The 20,001-nt window shown below is 40.8% G+C and overlaps 1 protein-coding gene across 2 annotated transcripts in view; it reads right to left on the bottom strand.

Moving 5' to 3' along the window:
* Window positions 1-20,001, bottom strand: part of LOC134394916 (core histone macro-H2A.1) — a 74,744-nt gene that overhangs the window by 16,209 nt on the left and 38,534 nt on the right. For both annotated transcript variants that reach the window (XM_063120760.1, XM_063120761.1), the window contains exons 3-5: window positions 10,280-10,386; window positions 9,789-9,986; window positions 8,164-8,271 (exon numbers count right to left, since the gene is read on the bottom strand). In XM_063120760.1, coding sequence (XP_062976830.1) covers window positions 8,164-8,271; window positions 9,789-9,986; window positions 10,280-10,386 — 413 coding nt within the window. The remainder of the gene's footprint in view (window positions 1-8,163; window positions 8,272-9,788; window positions 9,987-10,279; window positions 10,387-20,001) is intronic.

Raw genomic sequence — 20,001 nt, forward strand, 5'->3', positions numbered from 1 at the left:
CACTTCTGTCAGTGGAAGTAATTGGACTGGAACTGCTGTGTTTTCACTCACTTTGAGCAACAAACTATCCAGGGCAGAAAAGCTGATTTGCAGAGAAAGTGTTTCCAAAGATGTACTAACATTTCCCTCCTGTTAGATTAACACGCATAAGAACAACCATCTCAAGCAATTTTGAGGGATCCAAATCTAAAGAAAGTTAGTGGCACATTAATCCCATTGAGATTAGTGAGACAACTTAGTCACAACAAACCTAAGGCTCACTGATTTCACTGTAATTATGTGGTACTAATTTTCTCTGAAATGGGACCGTACTTAATTTTAAATTATTTTGTAAATTAGAAGAAGAAAAATATACAGTTATTTTACAGTAAAAATATATAGTTTTTTCATTTACAAAACTGCTAAACTTCATTTAGCAGTTTTGTAAATGAAAAAAAGTGCCAAAAAGCATAGGCATTTTGTCTGGAGCAGCCCAATAGTCAAAGTGGAAACAAAGATGTAATGAAATGAAGGGAGCATCATAGAGACAGTCAGAGGACTGATTTGAGAATCAGAGATGGATATCCCAAAAATATGGATATATTTTCTGAATTAGAATGAACTATGCAAAGTCCTGCTTGCAAACATCTTCTGTGGCATGAGAATTATTTCATGCACATCTAATGATTTTTATGCATTTCTATACTCTAATGTTTGAGCCTTGTGTTTGACAACTGGTACCACCGGTGGGGGGGGGGAAGTGGGGGGGTTGGCTGGGAAGGAAAAAAAATCGCATCCAGCTAACATTGAAGAAAGCTATTCACGGCAGAAGGGTTTAGGAAATACTATAAACCTAAGAAAATGTAATTGTTAAATGTTAATTATCCTCTATATTTGTGTGTGTGTGTGTGTGTGTGTGTGTGTGTTTGTGTTTATCAATATTCTATGGCAATCTTCCTGAACCTGGCACCCTCCAGATGTGTTGGACCACAAACCCATCAACTCCAGTCATGGCCATGCTGGTTGGGAATGATGGGAGGTGCAGTTCCAAACATCTGGAAGGTGACAGATTGGGGTAGGCTTGTCTATGGGATCTCTTAGCAAATGCAGACCATACTAGTTCCTTGTGCTTCCATATTCAAATTTTTCAGTCAAGGGATTACTTCTACAAGTGTCTCCTGTGTCTGGACACACATACAGTCTTCTAAGTGACAAACACAGCTTACAGTACAATCCTATATCTCTCTACTCAGAAGTAGGCCTCACAGAACCCAACGGGGCTTATTCCAAGGTAAGTGGATATAGAATTGCAACCTTAATTTCCTTTTTACTAAAAGTTTTCTAAATATTTTGTAGTGGAAAAACGTTTTTGGCTATGTGTGCTTGTATGGGATATCAAAATCACCAATGGAAATTGAGTGATCCCTTATATGGGTAATTTCATATAATAATAACTCTGTCTACAATATATGGGCTGGTGTAGACCAAACTAGGGTGATCTTAACTGTGGCTATGAGAGAAGGAGCAGGCCACAGGGTTAGATGTTCCCTCCTTCTCTTTGCTGGTGCAAATTCTCCCTCTCCATCTTAATAAACAGGGCCTAACTGCATGTTACATATCACTGCAGGTAAGAGAGTTTGTTTTCAAAATAAGAAGCTGATAAAGGATATGAGACTTTGGGAATAAGGAGGGAGTATTTAGTTCTTTTCCAATCTGCCGTGTTGTTGTTTCAAATCAGTTCCCCAGAAGCAACTCACCCACCCCCAGTGGGATTCCAAACATAAGAAGAGCCATGCTGCACTCTGTTCACACAGTGGCCAACCAGCTGTCGACCAGGAACCCACAAGCAGGACAGGGTGCAATACCGGTGTACATAGGCTTACTGTAGGTAGCACATAACTATCAGGACTAGTAGCCATTGATAGCCTTCTTCTCCAGGAATTTGTTTAACCCCCTCACTATTTCTTGTGGTAGAAAATTCCATAATTTAACTATGTGTTGTGTGAAGAAGTACTTCCCTTTTTCTCTCCTGAATTTCTCACCAATCAGCTTCATGGGATGACCCCAAGTTCTAGTACTACGAGAAGGAGAAAAATGTCTCCCTATGCACGTCCTCCCACACCATACATAACTCGATCTTATTCACCTTTTTCTAAGCTAAACAATCCCAGTTGCTGTAACCTTTACTCATAGGGGAGTTGTTCCAACCCCCTGAGCATGGCTGGCTGGGCGATACTGGGAATTTTAGGACTTTTTTCTGTCTAAATGGGCATACATGTTTTAATTGCTATTTGATTGTGAACATATTTTATTGCTTTTAATATTTATTGCTTTTAATATTTTATGTATTTTATTGTTGTAAGCCACTTTGTGGGGGCCTCTGCCCTGAAAGGTGGCCAAGAAACGTTTTAAATAAATAAATAAATAAATAGGGTTGCACCCTTAGTTGTTCTTTTCTGCACTTCTTCCAATGCCACAATATCTTTTTTAGGTGCGATGATCAGAACTGTATACTGTATTCTAAGTGTGGTCGTATCATAGATTTCTATAAGGGGAGTATGATCTTGGCAGTTTTATTTTCAGTTCCTTTTCTAGTTATACTTAACATGGAGTTTGCCTTTTTGATACACAAATTAGAGGAAATTACTTGTGTTGGACTATCTTGGCAATTTTTCCACTTAAATATATATTAAATCTGATAGCACTGTGGTCACTGCTTCCAGTTGGTTCTACAACATTCAAATCTAGTACTAGTCCCTGGGTGACACTATTTAGGATTAAATCCAGGGTAACCTCCCCTCTGGTTGGTTCCATGACCAACTGTTCTAGGGCATTTAGGGCACTGAGAAATATAACCTCTTTGTCCCGACTGGAACATGCATTTATCCAGTCAACGTGGGTGTAATTGAAGTCACCCATTATTACAACACTTCTTGATTTCATTTTCCATCTCAAGATCACGCTGAGCATTCTGGTCTGGTGGATGACAACATGTTCCTATTACTAATTTAGTTTGGAGCCTGGTATTGTCACCCACAGCACTTCTGGGGAAGAGTCTGCCCCTTTCAGGTTTTCTAGTCTGCTTGACAGAATGCCCTCTTTCATGTACAGAGTAAGAATTCCTTCAGTATGCTCTTCCCTGTCCTTCCTATAGACTTTATACCCAGAGATCCCACTGGTTCTCTTCATTCCACCAGATTTCCATAATGCCAACTATATCTAGGTTCTCTTTTAAAACTTGGCATTCCAACTCTCCCATTTTGGCTCGGAGGTTTCTAGCATTTGCATAGAAACACCTACACGGCACTTAGAACTCTTTGACGGGCTATCATGTTTCACCACATGTTCACGTGGCATACACACGTTAGAAGGGTGGTGAGAATAAGAACAGAGAAATGGCAGGAGGAAATGGTTAAGCACTTCTGTTCCTAATACTTCTTTGCTCTAACTTCCCTTCTTCCAGAACAGTTTCATGTTTTAATAAACAGTGTCAGAGCTTTCCTATAGGTGTTCATGTATAACATGTACTTTGCCTCTAAGATTATTTTTAACCAGCTTCATACTCTGGTTAAGTGCATCAGCAGCAACTTTAACCACTTTTGAATGTAGTTCTTAATCACAGTTAAGGTACCCGGGGGAATTTTCCCAGAGAAGGAAATGTATGATTCCACAGCCAACTCCACTGGCCTGTTCCTGATCTCTTAACTTCAGTTATGAGTTCACACAAATTATGGGTGAACCAGTCCACAGCTCACTGTTGCACATACTTATTTCAATAGGACCCAAATCATAAGTATGCATTGAAATGTAGTCTGTCACACAAATCCAGCAAGACAGGGGTATGAACGCAAACTAGGTTCTGCGTAAAGACCTGCACTTTAGCCACTGCAATAGGGAGCTGTACAGGGGAATAAACCTGCACCTAACACACAGGAATACACACACAGTGTTGCTCTAATATTCACATGCCACCAGACATGTGAGCAGTATTGCTAGCTGTTGCAAGGGAAGGGCTTCCCTACTGCTCTGTAATTGAACATAAAGTGGAGGCTGGTGGCTCCAATTTCCGAGGAACTGTGAATCCGCTTTGTGTTTCAGTCAGAACTCTAAAAGAGCTCTCCAAGGTGCTGAACCCATTTTGGGAGGTGGGTTTGAAACCTTGGATAGCTCCTTTAAAGTTCTGACTGGTTCTAATTGAAACACAGACAGTCCTGCTTGCAGAAAGGGACAAGACCCTGCACATTAAACAAAGGTACTGACCATGGCCACAAAAGTCTGGCAGAAGATTACACTATCCCTTTCCTAAGAGGTACAAAATCCATTTATTCTCCCAGTATTGGTCTGACATTTAGGGCATGTTCACACATGCAAGCCACACTAAGGTCATAGATAGACTTAAGTTTTATTCCTGGATCGTCCAGGGGTCAAACCTGTTCATCTAGGTGACACACAGGGGATCCAGTGCTCAGGCAGGGACGAACTGGATGATCCCAGGATAACCCTTAGGTCTAGCTGTGGCCTAGGAAATTATAATCTGAACTGGAGTATAGCTGGGATGATTCTGGTAGAAGGGAAAAGGGCAACCACCACCATGGAAGTGAATACCTGTTACCATCATATACTGCCCAGTTCACACTGTCAATCCTCCGAGAGCACTAAGCCTCTTACAGCACAAACTTATGCATGTCTACCCAGAAGTAAGTCCTACGAAATCCAATGGGGCTTACTTCCAGGTAAGTGCATATAGGTAAGTGCAGCCTTAATCCTCTTAATGGCCTACATGCCTATTACCAGCAGCTTGAGAGAACAGGGTTAGGTGGGACACTACTGATAACAGGACCATGAGAGGATTAAGAGAGTTGAGATGAGGAATGCTTCAAATTAAGGCTGAACGATACTGCTTCTATCTTGGGAAAACCACTTAATTATAATAATGCATTAAGTGTACATGTGGCTGTTTTTGCCACATGGAAACGTGCTGAAGAACTACAGCTGGTTCAGCTCCAACATGTTTTAAACTCTACAGTTGAGGAGACCATAATTGTAATTTTACCCAATTCAAAAATAGCCATATGCATCTTAAAAGACTGAAATATATCCTAACTGTATATCTGAGGAACAAACTCTTCATTTTCCAATTAATAAGGCCTTTCAATCTAATATAGATGGGTCAGAATACAAAGAACTATTTTAGGCACACCTAATGGCCCTGTTCAGACAACATGCTAAGCCATTGTTAGGCCGCTAACCCTTTTGCAGTAAATGGTTAGTGAGTGTGTTGCTGTGGTTATGTAGCCACCATAGTTAGGAATACTTTACACGACATGCAAAGGCATGATGTTTAGCTCAAAATGCTTAAACACTGTGGCTTGCGTGTCATCTGTCCCTATGTCAAGTCACAACCTGCTGTGGAAAGCCTCCTCAGTTTTAAAAATTGGTTTGCTAGGTGCCCTTAGGAGCTGGGTATGTGAGAAACACCAGCCCAAAACTTTCTTGGGCGCTCTTTGGATCCCCACCATTGTATGTATACTTAAAATTCCAACTTCATAGTAAGCCACATTTCTTCATATATCGTTATTCATAAACCAGCACGTTATGCCATAACAAGAATGAGAACCAAATGTAGCTTTTAATATTTGAGGGATGTAGCTTGACAGAGTATAGAATCATCTTCACGTCAGTTGAATAAAAACGTTAGAAGCTGCTATACAGGGCGTAATATTAACTTTGCTCGTGTTGAAAAGCAACTACTAGTACAAAATGTTAACATTTCTCAGTGCAAATACCTAAACCTTCTCTATCCCTGTGAAAATATGATGTTGAAGGTTAAATCCATATGTAGCCGCTGCCTTTTAAAACTAGTTTTATTAACTGGAAATGATTATTATTTCAACATGAATTAATAATTAGCCAAAGAAAACATATATCCACCAAAATCAATCTAACAGTTGTGATTTCTATAACTAAAGGTGTAATACCCCAATTTTAAACATTTTCTCGCTGTAATGCAGGCTTAGGATGAGGCTTATAAAAGTTGCTACACCCTTTTCTAATTGTTCTTCCACTCTTCCAGCAAGAGTGTGGCAACATGTTTCAGGAAAAGTAAGAAGTTCCCAAGTCTATATTTACCTCATAACGCTGATGTGGGGGAAGAGACTTTGCAAGGAAGAATTGGGGACAGCAGTTACTTAACCTATTGACCTTGCCTATCAATCACCTTCTCAAATTCTTCCCCCAGCCCACCTCCTGCTGAGATGGATATTTCCAGTCTAAGAGTATGTGTGTGGCTTGAATGTGTGTAAAACATGTAGTTCAGCCTTTAGTCTTAATTGCTACTCAGGTGTTTAAAAAGACCGTGCAAGGCTCTCAATTGCAGGGCAGGATTCTAGGCGCATTGAGCCAAACAGACTTAGCATCTCAGACTTTCATGCTTAAACGCACAGGGGTCAGGGAGAGGGATCCCTTGATCTCTACATGGTTTGTCCCCGCACATTCTTTTGAATACCTGAATAGGCCTTTTGTATCACACATTGGATTCCAGCTAAATTGTAACTGGTGCTGAATGTCAACTACACAGATAAATTTACTGAATTCTTAAGTTTGTTTTCAAATACTTCCTGGCATATTTTTTTAATCCAAAATTGTATGTACTGGGAAACAGACAGATTTTCACTAAAAATGTCATTCCTAGTCATACAGAATTAATTCCCTGAATGCTTATATAAGTATATATGTTTCAATAGGGCCTTATTAATTTAGATTACCATATTGCAGCTTCCCTTTAGCAAAGCCATTTCACCTTCAGCACAGTCAGCTCAGAACAAAGGGGCTTTGAACCCAGCGGATCCAAGGCTGCTTCTGACCTTTCCTGGAATAGTCTGTTTTGGGGCTTACCGCCAATAGTAGATCTCCACGTGTGAAATGGCTGAAATAAGGGCCTCCATGGCAGACTCCTCAGCTCCACTACCAAGAGATCTGCCTTCCTCCACTTCTACCCCATCCAAATCGCACTACTCAGTAGTGGATTTGTGACTTTGGATTGCTTTGTATATCCATCTCCAACATCGCCATCTCCAATATCACCATTTGTCTGGTAGAGCAGGAGCATTGCCTTGCTATTTACTGTTTTACTCTGTACAGCACCATGTACATTGATGGTGCTATATAAATAAATAATAATAATAATAATAATAATTGCCTTAGCTTTATTTTTTATTCCTCCGTCTCCTTTGCTGGTTATCACCAGTCTTGATCATGGAAACATTATCCCAACCCGCTATTGTACTCCAGTTCTCTTGCCTCCATCCAAAACTCTGCTGCCAAAATGATTCACCTCTGTTATTGTTCTGGCCACATGATGCCCCTCCTCAGGCCCCTTCATGGGTTTCTCATTCTCTTCTGTATCCCGCACAAACTCCTTATCCTTCCCTTTGAAGGTCTCCACGGTCTTAACCCACTCTGTCCCCCTTCCCTATGCTTGCCTTCCTGAACATGTATGTGGTACCACTTCTTTTTCCTCCCTCAAATTCTTCAGAACTCTGAGAGGCCTTTGCTTTAATATCCGAATCCTAATTCTTATAATTGAGTCTTAAGTACCTGGTAACTGCATTTTCTCCCACACACCCTTTGCTACTCTCATCTCTTCCCCTGTTCTCTCTTTTTAAATATATTTTAGATTGTAATCTCCTTGGGAGCGGGCACCTGTCTATTTTGTCTTTGTAATGTCTTATGTACACCGATTGTGCTGTATACAAAATAAATAATTACAATTTTTAAAACATAGGACAATATCCAAGTCTGCTCACGTACCAGTGGGACCCAGTGGGGCTAGTTGTTCTACAGGTAACCTGAAATGAGCAGAAATGCTCTATTCCAGAACATGGCAGTTCAGCAGAGCTTGCAGAAAGAGAAGCTCCGGTGACCTGTCCTGATCCGGAAACAAGGGTTTCCACTTGTTTCCAGGGCTGCTTTGAAACTACTACTTTCTGTTGCACGAGCTGTGGATCCCTCTTGTGCAACAGATTGAGTGGGAGCCCAGAGCCAGTATTGGATACTGCCCATATTATATAGAGTATTTTCACCATGGCATATGGAGGAGGATTACAAAGAATGGTGCATATCAATCCACTACCTTCTAAGTAACACTATATATTAAAATATCTTAAATAAAAAGTGCAAACCTACCTTCTGCCCAAGGAATAGACTTTTAGTAGACAGGACCGTGAAACCATCTGTTGGGGTGCCTTCTGTTGTGCTGTCAGCACTTGCTGATTTGCTGACTTCTCCCTGTTTCTTCTCATGCAAAATCAACCAAACAATCAGTTAGTGAACCCAACATTAAAACAGACAAATACGACACAACAACCAATCATCGGCTCATGGAGCATGTGGATGGAGAGAGTGCCTCTATATTTCCATCAAAACCAGTTGCATTCCACCACCACCCCTCCTCCCAGGCCTTCTTTTGAAGCAAAAATGCAGCTTTGTCCTTGCTGCTCAATTGCCATCGAAATTCAGTGGCAATTTGGCAGCAGGGAGGTGCAGGGTGGAAATTGTCCCTCACCTGACATAGATAAATGTTTCTGCTAATGTAAACAGCTTAAAAGGAATCTAACTGAATGGTAATATTTGTGCACACTTATTAGGAATTGTGTACTGAAGTTGTCAGAAAGTAGACACGTCTATTTAAAAAGCAATAATATACAGTTTCAGAAAATAACTGTCTTGGGTGGTAGGGTACTTCTGTTTCTTTCTGATAATCCTCTTCCAAACCTACATGCAGAGATGGAGCAATTGACTAAAAAACACATACCCTGAGGGGACCTGTTTGTTGTGTTAGCTCTCTGTAAAAACAAACCCAAGGAACAGTGACTAAGAAGCAGGCCAAACTAGGAGCATCATCAGATGGTGGTGGTGGGAAATCGCAGTTCCCTACCGTTGCTTTCCACTCCCGCTCCTGTCCCACATTACTTCCTCTTTCTTCCCAGAGAAGAAACAAGAAGTAAACAAAGACCACATGGCCCATTCAGGGGGCATTTTTATTGCGCCGTTTTTCCTGCCAACAGCAGGAAACGGTGGCACATTTCATTTCCAGAAGAAGAAAAAAAGTCAGATTAAAAGGAGTCCATTTTGTGATGGAAAAAAGGCAAGAAGGAGTGGGAGGTGTGCAGGAGGCGGATGGGGACGTCTAAAGAACGCATGAAAAAATGTGAATGGGCAGTAGCAAGCGGTGATAAAATGCTTGTCTGATAAACCCCTAAATATGTGAAGACCTGGGGGGGGGGAACCCAGGAAAAATGGGGTAAAACCTTTTCTAGGGACATTTTTTTGACCTTGGAAAAAATAGTTTTGTTTTTGAATTTTTCCTATTTCCTGCTGTTTTTTCCCCACTGGGCCTTCCTATCCCAAGTTCTGACAGGAGGACTCAGTAGGTTTGTCCATGTGTGGGGATTGAGAAAAAAATGTCCTCTCTGCTGATAATCGGGGTGGGTGGGTGGATTGTTCCAACACTGGTTCCAGTTGCAGCAGATATCTCTCCACTGCTATATCCCGAGCTCTGCACCCCTTTGATATTTCAGTACCAGAATCTATAGTGCTGATAACCTTGACCTTAGCAAAATGGGGTGAGCAGTATATGGCTCACTGTCCTCTATAGCAGGTAGTTCATAACATTTACTGGGGTGGGATAGATCAGGTCTTCTACAACCAAGCAGAAATAAGAAATGTACAATAAGCACAGCGTCTTGACTTGGAAGTCTCGCTGAGCAAACTAGGACTTCCATCTGAGTCAACATGAAGTAAGAGGGTACCTTAGATTTTCTTGCTCCTTTCTTGCTGCCTGCTTTCTTTGTTGTGGTTTTCTTCTGTGATGGAGATTTTGCCTTTTTAGCTGGGGGCGGAGTGATGATAGCTTCCAGTTTTCCTTTTGATCCCCGCTTCTTTGCCAATAACTCTGGGTGAATATTTGGTAACACACCACCGCTGGCTATGGTGACACCTTTCAATAACTTAAAAGGAAATGGAAAAAAGAAAGGCACCTTTGAGTAGTTTTCAAACTGCAAGACACCAGACACCATGCTTCTGAAGACATGGATATAGAAATGCACAATCAAAAAAATTCTTTCTCCTGGAGAACTGAGGTTAAGTGCCGATTTCAGTCTGAACTGTTGCTGATACAGTCCCATTCATGTAATTAAACGGGGTCTAGTGCAAGCTACTTCATAAATCCTGAATTACAGCTTTGTGGAAAGAATAATACGGAGTAAAAAGGAAATTCTCACACAATGGAATCTCTTTTTACCTGATTTAATTCTTCATCATTTGCTACAGCCAACAGGATATGCCTAGGTGTGACACGGCCCTTTTTGTTGTCCCGCGCTGCATTTCCAGCCAATTCAAGAATTTCCGCTGCCAAGGAAGATAAAACCTTCTTAATTAACACAAAATGAACTGTGTTGGGTGAATAAGGCTAATCAAGTAGTGTATAATCAATTTTCTAGCACTTGACCAAAGGTATGCAGCCACCTGACACTCCTAATGCCTCATGCTCAGAAACCACAGTTAAATTTAGTAATGGATTGTAATCACAGATGCACAGCACTGGATCCATGACTAATCCTCCAGATTTATTAAAAGGCCAAAGCAATTCATATCTGGAATTAAATCTGTCTCCTACAAGAAGCACTTTAACATCATTTGCTTAGTTCAAGTTCATTGATTTTAGAGAAGCCACATTTATAGTGCAACCCTAAGTATGTGTACTCAGTAGTAAGGCTTGTGTAGTTCAATGATTCTTGTTTCTTAGTAAGTGTGTTTAGGGTTGCAGCCAAAGACCAGAATATGGATTAAAATTAAGAAGAATTCATATTCCTGCTCCCAGTTTACTTAAGCGGTTTATTAAATTGAAGTAAACTGTTCGTATGAACAGCAGAAAGCTCAAGTCCATTCACTAATAGATTAATACCTTGGAAATCTGTCAAATTAAGCTCAACTATTGTAAATGCTAATGTTCTATTTGAGTTAAAGTGAAACTTCAGTGGTTCCATTTATTTATTTTATTATGACCAGCGGAAAACTCAAGTGTATTAATTACTAATAGATTATCTGTCAAATTAAGCTCAACTACTGTATTTTGAATGCTAAGGTTCGATTTGAGTTCCGTTTATTTATTTATTTATTTTATTATGCAACTGTTTAAAAGGTGCAAAGCCTATTGCCAGCTTCAAACCCCTTAGACAAAGCAATTAGAATATAATGAACTAAAGAGAAAGAAACTGCTATTCTTATGTTTATGTAACTCTGGATTTAAAATCAATTGCTCATGCTATAGAGAGAGAAGTAGCTTGCTTTTTACAACAACAACAACAACATTCTTTTCAAAGAGGAATGTGGTAATCTTAATGTGATTTTTTCATATTTTAATCTTAAAGGGTCTCAAAAATGAAAGATGCACACTAGGGAGATGCAAAAGGGAGAGTTTTGCACAGTAGTGCAAAACAGAACATTCAACAGGCACAACAAATTTACTAAATCACATAAATATCCAGCCCCTTCTTATATTCCTGGTATGTTTAAAAGCAATAATAGATCTAGTTTAACAACTTAGAATATCTTTCACTAAATACCAATATGGACTGATGGGACCTTCTTAGAGATACAGCAACATGGTCATATTTCAAATGGCATACAATTCTGTTGGAGTAAGCCCAACTGAACTCCATGGAACTTACTTCTAAGTAGTCATGAATAGAATCACACTGTTAATAAATGTTCAATGTGGCTGGAGTAGTCCATTTTGCATCATTCTGAAAGGTGCTCCACCACATATTAATGTATATTAAAAAGCATATGTTGTTTAAGAATTTCTCCTTTAAAAAGAATAAGAATTGATTCACTACATAAAGAAAGTTGTCACATGCATCAACTTTCAGGGAATGGCCAGAAAAAAGAAAACTATTAAACTACAGGTCATACAATATAAAGGATTAACTTCAGTACATACATTGGCTAAACTGTCCTTGATAAAATTCCTACTACAATCACAATTCCTGTGATAGACCTGTTAAGACACTTATCGGAAAACCTTTAACCTACTAGACAAACTACAGATATAATTTATCAATGACAAAAGGCATTTTTCAGCATCCTCATATTACTAAAACACATGGCCCTGAGAGAGTATTTGATTACTCCTGGTTGATGGCTGAAATGATTTCACATACATATGGCTAAAAAATTACGATACACAGAATTTTAATTTCAAAACCTAAAAAGTTAATGAAATATTGAATGTCATTTCTGTGAGGCACTATTAATGCTCTCAGCATCCCTGCAAGTAGAATATTCAGGGCCAATTCAATTGCTATAATTCCAGACAAGGCACAGAAATCATTTTGCTATTGTCACCTCAGATGTGGAACTGTAGCATGTGAGTCAGCCTAACACCACAGCATTAAAGAAGATAAACACCTGCTGTGGTACAGCTGCTGTGGATACCCCAAGGAGCCCACTTCTAGTTTCTTTCTCACCTGTATCCAGTGAGACTATGCTACTGTTAGCCAAACCGTCTCCAATGATAGAAAGGAATTACAAACATTAAGTTTGAAAGTGCATTAATGGCCAAAGCAAACACAAGGCGATATGGGTGTTCTTAGTAGGCCAGTATGCCCCATGGCAGGGCTGTGAAGAAAGTAGATCTCCAGATATTTGGGACTACAATTCCCAGAAGCCCCTGCTAGCATGGCCAATGATCAGAAATGCTGGGAGTTGAAGTCCAAAAAATCTGGAGATTGACTTCCTGCCCACACCCTACTCTATGAGATCCTGAATACTAGTTTGTAGGGCCAGTGCACATATACATACTCAACAAACAACTAAGTGCAGCTTCAAGTAATGGCTTGCATACCCGAAAGATGAGTTATCTTTAATAACCATAAATCAACCTTGCACATAACTGGTATGCACATGTGTGAACTTGAACACAATGCTTTTCAAGGGGAGCAGTTCATACATTTGGTTGTGAGTCATCAAGCACTGAGTAATGAGATATAGAAGAGCAGAGAGGCTACGAGGCTGAGTTAAGAATTCGGGAAGCCACTTTCTCTCAGCCTCTCTCCCCCACCCCACTCGATCTGAAATATTGGGGAATAATAACACTTACAGAGTTATTTTAAGGATTTCAACTAGATAATGCCCATGAAGCACTCTGAACACAATAGTAATAACAAATATTATTACAATGATTACAATTCTTTCTATTGTAGTAGTTGTTGTCAAAGCCATATTCAATCATATGTGAAGGAGACTAAAGAAAGACAAAGACAGAGACGGCCACTGGACAAAATAAGCAGACGTACTGCAAATTTGCCAAAAGATTCCATCTCTTTCTCCACACCCACCCACACCCCTGAACACTCATCCCTGCCACAGGTCCACACATAACGTTCCCCTTCCTCTCCATTAAACCTTGCTCGAAATCTCATTAGGTTTTGTTTTCTCTTTACAAGACCATGTACGATATTGCAAAGGGTACTGAACTGTTAATACAGTTCAGTTAATACAGTACTGAACTGTATTAACCAAGGCATTTGCTTTCTCTGAAGCAAAGTTGGAAGATAACTGAGACACATCATAATATAGTTAAGCATTAGTAATAACAAAGCCCTACGGTTTCTGGAGCATTGCTTTTGGGAAAATCATTTCAACTACATTTCATTTCAACTACAGCTTTCGTTCTGTGCCAACTCAAGCAAATGTTTTGTCAGCCTAGCATAGGATGCTCCGACAGGCTGACAAAACATTTGCTCAACCAGGCGCAGAATAGAAAGAGCCATTTTGTAAGAATATGAGCTTTCAGCATAATATTGTCACTTGTGATGTCCTTTCAATGGCAGGTTTGTAATAACACACCTCACCTGCAGATTTATTTATTTATTGCATTTGTATACCGCCCCATAGCCGAAGCTCTCTGGGCAGTTTACATGTGCAGCTTCCTAGCAAAAACAAACAAACAAACTACATTGCAGTGTGTGACTGTGACAGAACTACACTACTGCTTTATAATGGTATTTTGGGGCCCGTGACACATTCCATATGCTGTTTTCAAAGCGTTATATCCTGATTGGTGTAGAGTCTCTTCCCAGACAGTCCAATCCTTCGCTCTGTTCCATTTCTCTCTACAAGTTCTGAATTGCAATGTCTAAGAACACAAAGATCCTCAGCAGGAGACTCTTGTGCACTCTCCCAGGCACACGGGGGGAAACACGTTTGGATCCTTATGTGCTGTAATTTGGAGGCAAATGTGAGAGACAGCTGGAAACTGACTTCAAACTCTGGAAAACGAGCAAGAGTTACTGAGGGCCAAACTAGACATAATAATGTGTCACTTAGAAATATATCAGGATTTTAAAAAAATAGTGTGGAAGACCCCAATTTTCATCAAAATAGCAGTGGACATAGAGGGAAGGTGCAGCTGCTCCTCCCCCTACACAATTCCAATGAAACCTCCCCTCTATGTGCACTGTTGTCCTGATCGAAAATGCGGCCTTCCACACCTTCAATTGATTTTTTTAAATTTAAATTTTTAAACCTTCCACACTCCTATTAGCCCCAGGAGAAAAGCTCCCATTGGCACCAATAGTCTAGCAATATGCCATGTGTTACTTGGAAGCAGACTCCTGCATACGTTCTTCATCAGGACAACCAGGTCATTTGAGGGGACAAGAATTTGATTTTGAAGATCTAGTCCTATTCCTCTCCTGTGCAACAGGAATGAAGCTGAACTTAAAAGTTCCCACTTAGGATTCTTCTTGCCTTCCCCTTGAAGATCTAGCTGTCAAATAAACTTGGCAGCAAGTCAGAGATGGGGTATTAGTTAGGGCTGTGCTCCACTTCTGTTCGTAGAAGCGATAGCGGAGTGGCCTGATTTGCCTCTGAAAAAAGCGGAGACGGATCGGGTTGGGGGAGCTGCGAATCGAGATGAAGCGGATCGAGACAAAGTAGATTCTTCGCCTCAATCCGGAGCTCCGAAAAAAAGGTAAGTGTGGGGGAGGGGGCTTACCTGGCGCCGCCGCATTCCATGTGGCGACGGCGGCAGACCCAGGTAAGGGGGCAGGGGGCTTACCTGCCTCCGTCGCAGTCCGCCGGCGGCTTCAACTGAGGCCCAGGCCTCAGTTGAAGCCACCGCCGGACCGCGATGGAGGCAGGTAAGTGGTGGTGGGGAGGGAGGCCTTACCTGCCTCCACCGCCGCGGTCCATGCAGCGGCGGACGGTGGAGCCAGGTAAAGGGGAGGGGGGCAAAATGGCAGGCGAATCATGATCCGACCCGTCGGATCTCGCTCTGGGATCTGATCCGGAGCAGGTTGGGGGAGGGTTGGATTGGCGCGAATTGGCCCGATCCGAAAGTTTCGGATTGGGCCACGAAGCAGTTCAGGGGCTGGTGCACAGCCCTAGTATTAGTTAATATTGCATTCCATACAGGCAAGCCAAATCCTTAGTCTGCAACAAGAAGCACTGAGAAGACAGAGGGCCTGTTCAGACAACACACTAAGCCAAGGTTAGGCCGCTAACCCTTTTGCAGCAAATGGTTAGTGAGTGTTTAAACCATTGTTATGTAGTTACCATAATAAAAGCGCTAAGCCATAATGAAAGCGACAATGCTATGATGAGGAGGGGGTTAGAGCAGCAACAACTGTTGCCAAGACTAGTTGGGCACAGCTAAAGGAACGAGAGAATTTGTCCCTGCCTTCTGCCTAAAGCAGGCGCTTGTAGATATGCTAGCAGCATCCGCTACTTACATTGCCAAGTCTTTTTGTTTCTCCCTCTAGCCACATATTCATTACTCCAGTCCGCCACTCCTATCATTCTTTGGTATTTATTAGGCACTAGTAACTGTTACTCTTGGCATCTGATACTATACAAAGAAGTCATATCGTAATCGAAGAGTCTCCATTAAGTGTTGCTCTGCAAAATTCCAAGGGCACATTTTATTTGTCCCTCATCTGCCTCTTTCATGTGAGAGCTATTTTGGAAAGCGCTAAGCCTTCCTCTGTGGACAGGAAGTGATTTTGAAAGTATCATTTTCTAATGGCCCTTTCGGAGAGTTTATGCACCCCACTTCCTTTTCAGTCACAGGAAGAGAGTGTGGTTTAAGAGGAAGGGTGAAAACTTATGATGCAACAGAAAGAACTCAAGTGAGGAGCACAGAGGGAGCAACTTTATTTTTTCCTCCCTCACACACGGCCCACTTTAATGGCTTTTGCTTAGGACAGCACAATAACATTACGTTTATAGCCAGCTGGAGGAGTTTCTGCTTAAGATCTTAAGAAGACAGCAACTGTCCAATAGTTGTATTTAAAAAAGAAGAAAAAGAAGCTGAACCCAGGGATCAAGAACTCTTTTGAATTAAGTAAATAAATACCAAGGTCTTTTCCAAACTTCAGAAAACAGGAAACTTGAAATCTAGGTTGCATGTATGCTTGATTGGCTCTGACAAAACGTTTTCTTTTTCACACCAGTTTTATTGCACTAATGTGATTTCAGTTTTAGTGCAAATTAAAGCTACATATTAAGAATTAGGGCAAATTTTAGACCTGCAAGATAATGACGATGATGGTGATTTTTTTTTTTTTAACTCTGAGGTCTACTCACTGAATCCTGTTGCAAAATAGTAGCTTGGGAAGGGGGTGGAGGAGGAAACAGAATTAAGGAACAATGTTGTTGGAGATATCAGCAACAGATGAAATAAATTTGGACTTTTATGAATCCGACCTGCAGATTCCTCAGTGGACTGGCTTTTCGGAGTTACACTGATTCCAGATTTGTAGACCATTTTTCACTTTTGGGGAAGATATGTGCTTCATATTAGTGCTAATGCGCATTAACACATTTGCAGAAGTGTACATTTAAATTCTGGTTTAAAAAAATCCAATTCTGTCAATGAGTGGACGATGAAACAAAAGACACCTGACAATCTGTGAAACACAGACGGAACGGTTTTAACAAAATCCTTACATGCCTATAGATAAACCCCTTGCTAACCACTGTAAATTACTCAGAATTCTACCAGTAGGTTCTGATTTAGATTCCATCTACCTGTGAACTTGGCTTCATAGCGGCCAATTAAATGTTTTCCCCAGCTTACCTATTAACAACAAAGGTCTGGTTTGTAGCGTCATACTAGTACAATGGGATATTACCTATTTTTTACAAAATTTCAATGTAAAGTAGCTAAGAATTTCATGAACACCCTGGCACATTAGATTGCTTTGTATTTTATGTGTTACAATTTTGTTCATTTTAAAATAAATGATACATGCATGTTTACATCCATTGTTAGTCTAACTTAAGTCCCATTCGTTTTAATGGGTCTACTCTAAATAGGAATAACATTGGATACAACCCATAAAGACATAAATATAATTGTAAATTTTTGCAAATAAAAATGATACTGTTCTCTCAAGTAAAATGATACTGTTCTCTGTGACAATGTTATGCATTTACTATCATGAAAAAAATTAAAACAAAAAGCAAAACTTCAGCAATGAATTTTTATTCACATTCCATCTGTTGCTTCTATCTTCCATTAAGACATTTCCTATACAAGGCACAGCTGGTGGACTGGGCATTTTCAAGTATCCTCACTTAAAGAAATATAGATCCATGATCCAAAACTGTGGACACTTTTAGCATACAGAAAGGACCTTGGGAGAACTTCTACATTCATGCCAATGTCAGCTCTTTGCAAGCAGTAGTGTTACATTTTTATTTATTTATTTTACACAGTGCTATTCCCAACATATGGAAAGCTCATGTAAAAGAAGCATACAGATGGGACAAAAGGCCCAGTATTGGGCAAAAGGTGGGACAATAATAATAATAATAATAATAATAATAATAATAATAATAATAATACAGACTGATGGACCTGTAATCACAGCCTTACATAGCATGTATGCTGGGAGATTGAGAGCATTTTAGGGAAGTTTACTAACTTCCCTAAAATAACAGGTCTTAAATAGGCTTCCATTAAAGCCTGATATACAAATGATGCACAAGCGCTGAAATAAATGATATAATTCTCATAGAAGTCCAAAACCATTAAATGTGTAATACGAAAGTTCATGAGGAACTATTTTGCAAGATTATTTATTTATTATTGCATTTATATCCCTACTTTTTTCCTTGAAGGAGCCTAAGGTAGTATACATAATCCTGCTCCTCACAACAACAGCCACCCTGTGAGGTAGGTTGGGCTAAGAGTCTGTGACAGGCCCAAAGTCACCCAGTCGGTTTCCATGGCTGAGCGGGGACTAGAACCCGGATCTCCTGTCCCAGTCCAACACCACAGATTTGAATTTGAATTTGGGGTAAATCTTAGACCCCTTTCTTCCATCAGCATAGCAGTCATTCCAAGCCAAACCTAAAATTACTCAAATTCTAAATTTGCATGTGTTTTCTGCCAGCATTTAATTCAAGGGGAAAGTCCTTGTAGTTGACAGGTGTTCAAGAGCTCAACTTTCGCTATGCAAATGTGAGTATACCTGACAGCTCTGAACTCTAACTTCATCCAAAGTCTGATTAGCTTTAATTTCCCCCCTCTTTTGTGGTAGAGAATTCATGTCTTGAGCAAAACCATTTCTCTTATTTCAAAACCTTTTGTCTTTCTTCACTTCACTTCAATGAAGTCATAATGTTGAGAATTTAGTTACTAACAGCTAACAGATGACATACTGAGCAATAGACAGTATTTTCTATACAAAAAACATTCAGAGAAAAGCAAGGGGTTGCAGAAAAATGTGTGAAACTTAACTCTTGATGCAAAAGAAATCTGAGAATCATCTCCAGAATCCACAGGGGAGACATAGGTATAATCCCAGGAGGGAATTCCATCTCTGACATACAGTTAACTCCAGGCAAAGGATTTCACTATTTTTTTTAAAAAAATCATCCCTCCATCAATGATTTACTGAATATAGAAAGACAGGTTGCTTACCTGTAACTGTAGTTCTTCGAGAGGTCATCTGTGCAGTCACACATACGGGCTCTGCGCCTGCGCAGGGCCAGGTTCGGAAACTTCTCAAGCTGAAAATCTTTTAGGCGGGAACCCCTCCCCCACTGTCCACTGAGCATGCTCAGGGGTTCCCGCCTAATCCCCTCAGTTCCTGAAACCGCCTAGACAGTCTCACTGAGGAGAACCACCAGGTGATCAAATATTTTAATGACACCATAGTGGGGACGGTGGGAGGGTTGTGTGACTGCACAGATGACCACTCGAAGAACTACAGTTACAGGTAAGCGACCTGTCTTTCTTCTTCGTGGTCTCTGTGCATCACACATATGGGCGATTAACAAGCTGACTTACCGGAGGTGGGTGGTGTCAGTTGGTATATGAGTAGTCATAGGATTGCCGATAAGACGGCACGCCCAAAGGCCCTGATGTCCAGGCGGTAGTGACTGGCAAAAGTCAGAGGTGTCGACCAGGTAGCCGCTTTGCAGAGGTCTGGTAAGGCGATCCCCTTTTCAAAAGCCGTAGAAGTGGCCACTCCTCTGGTGGAGTGAGAGCGCACTTTCCCCTCCCACGGGAGGCCAGTGAGTTCATAGGCTAATTTGATAGTCTGAACAACCCAAGCAGATATTCTCTGCGGAGATGCTTGGAGTCCCTTTTGTTTGCCCCCATAACAAACAAAAAGTCTTTGGGATCTCCGGAGAGTTGCTGTTCTGGACTGGTAGAAAGCGAGAGCACATCTCACGTCCAGGGTGTGTAGTGTCGACTCAAGGGGAGATGTCAGCGACAGAAAAAAGCTTGGCAGTGTAATATCCTGTCCAAGGTGAAAGGAAGACACAGCCTTTGGAAGAAAGGCTGGGTCTGGTCTAAGGAGCACTTTGTCAGCATGAAACACCGTATAAGGTGAGTCCATACGGAGTGCTGCTAACTCTGATGCACGTCTAGCAGACGTGATGGCAGTGAGGAATGCCAGTTTTAAAGTCAATAGACGTAAGTCTGTCTTTGCTAATGGCTCAAAG

This window comes from Elgaria multicarinata, chromosome 3 (assembly GCF_023053635.1).
Source record: "Elgaria multicarinata webbii isolate HBS135686 ecotype San Diego chromosome 3, rElgMul1.1.pri, whole genome shotgun sequence".
Lineage (NCBI taxonomy): Eukaryota > Metazoa > Chordata > Lepidosauria > Squamata > Anguidae > Elgaria > Elgaria multicarinata.